Raw genomic sequence first — 6,655 nt, 5'->3', positions numbered from 1 at the left:
AGCAATGCTATTTGTGGCAAGTAATGTGACTGCAGATTTAAAATGGTCTCGTTGTCTCTACAAGGGCTTCTGCAGAAGCAATATTCAGTAACAGGAGAAGTAGCAGGCTGATTATGGGAAGTCACAGCAAGAATCATCGGTCAAAGAACTCTGCAATATCGAAAGCATCTGCAAAGGAGCTACTCACCAAGAACCGTATCGATATAAAGAAATGCACAAACACTTAAACAGATTTTTTTATTTTATTAAACCTTAAAGAAATATACAAAATCTGATTGTATGTGAACATGGCTCAAAATCCCCCTGCAATAATCAGACAAGTAGTAGTCCCCCTCCAAAGTATCAGACAAAAAGACAAGAAAATAATATCAGAGTTTGTAAAGACTTAGAAAGAAAAACCCACACTTGTTTAGGGTTATGGATGGCAATCAAAAAAAAAGTCAAGTTAGTTTTCTTACTATTACTGTCATGTAACAATTTAAAATTTCCCAGAATAAACAGTCAAGGAACATTACTGTGATCCATGATGCAAAATTATAATTAATGCGTTTAGTGGGGGAAAAAAAAAAAAGAACAATATAGTTTTTTTTTTCCCTAAAAGTTCAGGAGATTACTAAAACAACCCCAAGATGCAACTCTTTTTACTTAGTCTTGTTCTATCAATTTTATTTTTAAATCAGGGAGTCAAAATTGCTGAAAGAAAAAAAAAATTCTGAGTTGAACTATATATAAAGTCTTATCAAACTACTCTACAGACTAAATCTGTCTCTGCATCAAGACTTATTTTGTCAAGAACAATGTTTCTGTCTCATGCTAGCCTAAGCAACAGCATGAAGCACAGGCCCATTAAGTCCATGCTTCAGCCATGGATTAAAACACTTCCAAGAAAAAAAAGAAAAAAAAAAATCAACGTTTTTTTAATTAACACCTTAATGCTGCTTTTTAATTTAATATCCATTACTAAGTTAAAAAGAAAAAGAATTTGTTTCTAGTAATTCTGAAGCATAAAGTGCCCATTTTCTCTCTTCTGATTTATATCATTGTTCTGTTTTTACAGCTTACTGTTGACAGAGTGAGGTAATTCAACTACAATTTTTCCAATGTTTTTTCCCATGTACATGTAATCTACAGCACGAAATACAGACTCCAAGCCAATGAACTTGCCCTCTGGAGACATGTCTCCAAGGTCCACCTCACAAACCAGTTCTCCTTTTTCATACATCTTAAGCAAGTGCTGCAGAGCCATTTTGTACTCGGAAAAGTAATGGTTCAAGAAGAAACCCTGGACGCTGGCAGACTTCTTCAACAGTTTTGCTGGCAAGAACTGTGCTTTAATAGGCTGGATGCCAGTAGGGCTTTGGTAGCCAGCGATAAACCCAATAACTATCAGGCGCCCCTTGGTAGCCAAGGAGTTAACGGCCAAGTCAAACATCTTCCCACCAACAGACTCGTACACTACATCCACACCTTCTGGGTAGTCCTTCGTAAGAACAGACTCAACGTTTTCGGTTTTATAGTTGATGACACGGTCGCAGCCAATGGATTTCAGAAAGCCACTCTTTTCATCACTGGAGCAGGTTCCAATGACATGGCACTTGGCCTTCTTTGCGAGCTGCACAGCAAACTGGCCCGTCCCTCCAGCCGCTGCTGTCACCAGGACCTTCTTGCCTTCAGACAGCCCTCCCAAATTCTCCAGGCTGATGTATGCGGTAGCACCACTTACCATCAAAGTCAGAAACTCGGGTTTCACAGAGGGCAGAGGAACTGCTTCTTTGGCAGGCACAACTGTGTATTCGGCAAAGGAGCCCGCCTTAACGTAGGCCACGGCTTGGCCCACTGAGTAATGGGCACTGGCACTGAGTCCTAACGCTACCACGTCACCAACACCTTCAAAACCTACATCAAACGGGGGCTTAACTGACGTGTCATATCGACCAGCTGAGTAGTTTATGTCAGATGCATTAATGCCGACAAATCTAGAAGAAAACAGAAATGTATTAACATGATTTATTCCTTATCAAGTCGTATGAGAAACCTTCAATTTTAATTTGTGGAATGCGTTTGGGACTTTTTTCCGACCATCGGTACATCTGAATAATGAACACATTACAGAGACTACTTCAGTTGGACTTTTGTACTTTACAGTCTGTTACTCTAGGATTAAAGAAAAATCTGCTAAAGGAAAAAAGAAAACCCTTACATTTTCCTCAATCTCGTTTGGCCGAAACAAAAATGACTCTGTACAAAACGAATGGCTAAAAACTTAATTGGTCACTTTATACAGGATGTGGAAACACTGAAGAATAAAATGTGCAAAGCTGTAAATATGTTGATTCTGGCAACAAATTTACATTTTTTAATATAATAATACTGTTAATGACCAACGATCATATTAACTATCGATGTCGTTTGCAAGGTCACGTCACCTTAGGCAAGTACTTTTTAATTGATGGAGTCACTACAGCAAATTTGCCTTTTGATGCAGCTGGTGTCAACGACATATTTCTCCTGATACAAATGACTCGCCACACAGCGAAACCACCTTGCGCAAGAGGACTGCAACTGTGAGGCCGGCGAGTGCCGCTGACCCCTAACAGGTGAAAATGATGCCGACCTTTGTATTTTTTTACAAAGGACAGACAGCCTCACAACTCTGCTAAGCACTCGGGGATGCCGCCTGAAAGATACGATCTAGCTTAACCGCAGAGAGTGTTTTAGCAACGCCGCTTTTCACAAAAAGCACGGCGTCTTTGTACAGGCACAGGGAGAGGGAATAGGGAGGATTCTACTTAGCAGAAAACGTCAAAAAGAAACACGCGCAATGCGAAGGGCCTGGGCCGCTGCTACACGTGGACGTGACAGCCTGAGAGATGCGCTCGGTACGGCGCAGAGGCTGCAGCAGTACGGAAGCCCCGCGCTTCCCGCTGCCGTAGTTCGCCACGGGCTCCAATTAAACGCGCGCGCTGCAGACGGCGGAGCGCGCCGCGTGCTCCGCTTCCCCTCGCTCCCCACAGCACGGGGACCTCCGCCTCTGTGGCACGGCGGGCCGGGCGCCGCCAGCGGCTCCTGCTCCGCGCTAAGCCCGCGCCGCTCCGGGGCAGGTAAACCGCCGGCGGAGGCCGAAACCTCCCCGCACGGCTCCGGAGTTCGGCGGCCGGGTTCCCCGCGGAGCCGTCCCCGCGCTGCCCTCGGCGCGGCCCGCCCCCCGCTTTGCTCAACTCCCCTTTGTCGGCTGCAGCCCGGTGCCGGTCGCTCCGGCGCTCCGCTTCCCGCGCGCGGCGGCTGGATTAAAGTGCGTTGCCTCATTTGCTTCGTCACCGCGGCCGGCACGGGGGAGGCGGCGGGATGCGCCCACAGTTTCTTATTTTGCATTTAAAAGTAGGAACGAGCAGAACGTACAAGTTGAAGATCGGTTTGCTAACTTCTAAAAAGCGGAGCACATAAGTTACCATTACTGCGAGCACTGCTGGGCTGGAAGACTCCCTTCGAATCGTCCACATTGTCCCGTTTTAATCTCTCACTTAAATGTAGTTTTTAATTTACGAATTTCTAAATTACTTCAGCATTGCAGGATGTAAACCTGAGGAGGCAGAAAAAAAAAAAAAAAAAAAGCTGGAGATGGGATTTTCCCAACGTAATTCTGCACATTGAGTTACACATCTTATTTCTGCTCAGCAGTGCTGAACCCCCTCTCTTTAGTTAGAAAACACAGGGCACTGTGACGGGGAACGCTGCTTCTATATCGCAACAAAGCACAAGACACCAAAAGCAGTCCCACGGCACGCACTGCAGACAAAACAAAGCCATCCAGGACAGTGCCACGCAAGGAAAACATTATTTAGACCAACCACTCGGCAGCGGCAGTCCTCCCCTTTCCCCACTGTGATCCACTGGTCCCCAGGTTCAAAAACTTTCTCAGCTCCTCTTGCTCCTTTTCTTCCATAAACTTTTCTCATGTCCGCCATCCCAACAGTGAGACATTACAGCTATTTTGGAACTGAAACGTGCCACTTCCTCAAGCAAATCTCAAAAAGACCATGTAACTGTAGGCAGCACCATGCACCATGTTTTCACACCATCTGGGCCCCTATCTGGCAGTGAAGGGAACCTTGCCCCTCACTGCACCCTGGAAAACATGAACAGAGGTGGCTTCCATAGGGAATTTTTATTCTCCTGAACAGAATATAAATAAATGTATTGCTTTAAATCAGTTTACATTAGAAAAAAATGCTTCAAAACTAGAAAGGATGGATTCTTTCTTCTTTTGAAAACAAAACAAAACAAAACAAAAAACAAAACAAAACAAACAAACCCGCTGGCTTAGTTCTGTCTCCAAAGGAGACGAAAGAGGGAAGAAGTTCCACTTAAGAGCACCTCATTTTCAAGTGTCTATCCACACAGGGACTCAGCATATTTTAGTTCCTCATTCCCATAAATTCCAAACTACATTTTATTGTGGTGAATGAGGACTGTTTTGCATAGAAAGCTCAAAGCAATTAATACTATTCATGGGCGTGACTGGGACTAAAATGAACAAATCCACAAATGCACTCTTGGAACTCAAGTCCTTTATTGTTTTGTTTTTAATTTTATGTTCCTACCTATTAGAAAATGTACATTGGCTTTGTGGCTTACGTAAAGGCAGGGATTCATCCTGCCAGGATGGGAAAAAGCTTCCACAAGTGACAAGGGGAAGAGAACTCTCTTCCTGCTGCAGCTTGCCTTTACAGCATGCTTCTCAATAACGCAATCCTCTGTCTTCCACGAGAGTCCCCAGAAAATGATGATGAATACAGAGGGAATGCCACAGAATCCCAAAGAATACAATACGTACAGGCTCTTAGTATTGAGCTTCTCGCTCAGCTCTCCCTCCCCTCCATCCCTACCCATGTGTGTGTGCATAATACACTGATGTGTCAGAACCCAGTTCTTGGAGCAGCTTCTGCTTTGCCCCGTGTCTCAGCCCTGTTACCATGCGATGCGCTCCCGGGGAGCCCCCCAAGCACCGGGAGGAGGGGAGAGGAGAGAGAAAGAGTTACTCTGAAGTGTGCGAAACTTACAGATGTGAAACACTCGCAGGACCGGGAAGGCTGGGAAGCAGTGACATGGCCCAGCCCCGCTGCCTGCCCCGAGCCCACAGCAGGAGCCCAGCGCCGGCCGCTACTGCCTGGCAGTGGTGGATGCAGCAAACCTCAGGCGTGGAGGTTTGGAAGAAATTTGGGTCCCAGAGGAGACGCCAACGCCTGATTAAAGTGTCGCAGAAGCCTCCACGGCAGCTCCTGGAGGAATGCCCTTATCCCTCCCATATTGCTTTATCAGTGCGTTCACGCGGACACACGCACCACACACACACGCGCGCGCGCGCACACATACGCGCGCGCACACACCCTCGCCGAGCTTTTGCTGCTGTTCGCAAATCGATGAGAGGCGCCCCAACACCCTCGAGCCGCGCTGCACACCGCCCGCCCGGCAGCACCCGGGCGCGCTGCTCCCCGCACAGCACTCGGCCGCCCAGCGGCTTCCCGCAGCGGAACGTCACTCCGCAGCTCCGCTGTCGAGCAGCGCTCGGGCGGACGGGCAGAGCGCGGGGCTGGCGGTGCGCCCGTCCCAACCGCCCCCGCCGCCGTCCCGGGAGCCGCCGGCAGCGGCACCCCGCCCCGCCAGAGGAGGAGGGAGGGGGAGCGTCACCAGCGCACACGTGGATGGGCAGAGCGGGCCGCGGCTCCGGCCGTTCGGCAGAACGGCGGCAATAAAATTAAACGAGCAGTCGCCAGATGGCGGCGGGCGCGGCTCGGCCGCGTGCGAGGGCGCAGGCCGCGAGAGGCCGGGCGGGCGGACGCTCACCTGTTCCGGACGAGGAGCTCCTCGTCGCCGGGCAGCGGCACGGGCGCGTCCCGCCGCAGGGTGACCGCCTGGCGGAAGTCGGGGCTGAGCGCCGTCACCACCAGCTTCTTCATGGCGCTGGGGATGGACGAGCCCTGGAAGTCCAGGAAGTGCCGGGAGTATGACATGTCCAGGATGGGCCGCCTGCCGCCCGCCGCCGAGCAGGCGGGGCCCGGGGCCGCCCGCCGCCACCAGCAGCGCGGCGCCCGTCTCCAGATCATGCCCGCCCGCGGCGCCGCGGCGGGGCCGCCCCTTCCTCCCTTCTTTCCTCCCGCAGCCGGGGCTCGGCTGGCTGCCGGCGTGCCGCGCTCTACCTCAGCTTAGGGCTGGCAGCGGGGTGGCCCAGCCCAGCCCGGCCCGCCCTGCGCTTTACGGAGACGTTATCGTTCTACTAAAAATAAAGCGAAAATAAGAAGCGGGAAGGAGACAAGCTGAACGACCAGCGCGGTACGGCCGGAAGAACGGGGCGAAGTTGCCGCTCCGCTCCGTGTTGTTATTAGCCGCCGCCGAGCAGCCGCTGCCCGGGGCGGAGCTCCGCCCCTTCCGTGCAAAACGTTCACTTCCGCGCAAGGTGCTACGAATCAACCCCGAGCGGGCAGTCCGCGCACCGGGTGCGGGGTTCGAAGGGACCCCGCTCGTGTGGCGGCTGCGGGGACGTGCTGCTGTCCGGCTGCGCGGAGCCGAACGGCACTGCCTGCTCCGCTTGGCTGCTGGAAAAAGCCCTTATTTTCTTTGCCTCCTAAAAGTTACCGTGGGGCACGTCTGGGAGAGG

The 6,655-nt window shown here is 50.7% G+C and overlaps 1 protein-coding gene across 1 annotated transcript; it reads right to left on the bottom strand.

The window, feature by feature from the left end:
* Positions 1 to 223: 223 nt before the first annotated feature.
* Positions 224 to 6,420, bottom strand: PTGR3 (prostaglandin reductase 3). Its single transcript, XM_085220676.1, has 2 exons — positions 5,845 to 6,420; positions 224 to 1,976 (listed from the first exon to the last, which is right to left on the bottom strand). The coding sequence occupies exons 1-2, from the start codon at positions 6,102 to 6,104 to the stop codon at positions 1,052 to 1,054; spliced, it is 1,185 nt and encodes a 394-aa protein (XP_085076802.1). The 5' UTR covers positions 6,105 to 6,420; the 3' UTR covers positions 224 to 1,051.
* Between the last annotated feature and the right edge of the window lie 235 nt (positions 6,421 to 6,655).

This window comes from Meleagris gallopavo, chromosome 3 (genome assembly GCF_905368555.1).
Source record: "Meleagris gallopavo chromosome 3, MGAL_WU_HG_1.1, whole genome shotgun sequence".
NCBI classification, from domain to species: domain Eukaryota; kingdom Metazoa; phylum Chordata; class Aves; order Galliformes; family Phasianidae; genus Meleagris; species Meleagris gallopavo.
Note: the sequence above shows the minus strand (reverse complement) of the source record. Positions and strands in the feature narration are given on the sequence as shown.

Excerpts from the sequence above, each read along its gene's own strand:
- PTGR3 (XM_085220676.1), bottom strand. The coding sequence starts at position 6,104 with ATGATCTGGAGACGGGCGCCGCGCTGCTGGTGGCGGCGGGCGGCCCCG. Across the intron at positions 1,977-5,844 it reads GAGCTCCTCGTCCGGAACAG|ATTTGTCGGCATTAATGCAT; the intron begins GTGAGCGTCCGC and ends GTTTTCTTCTAG.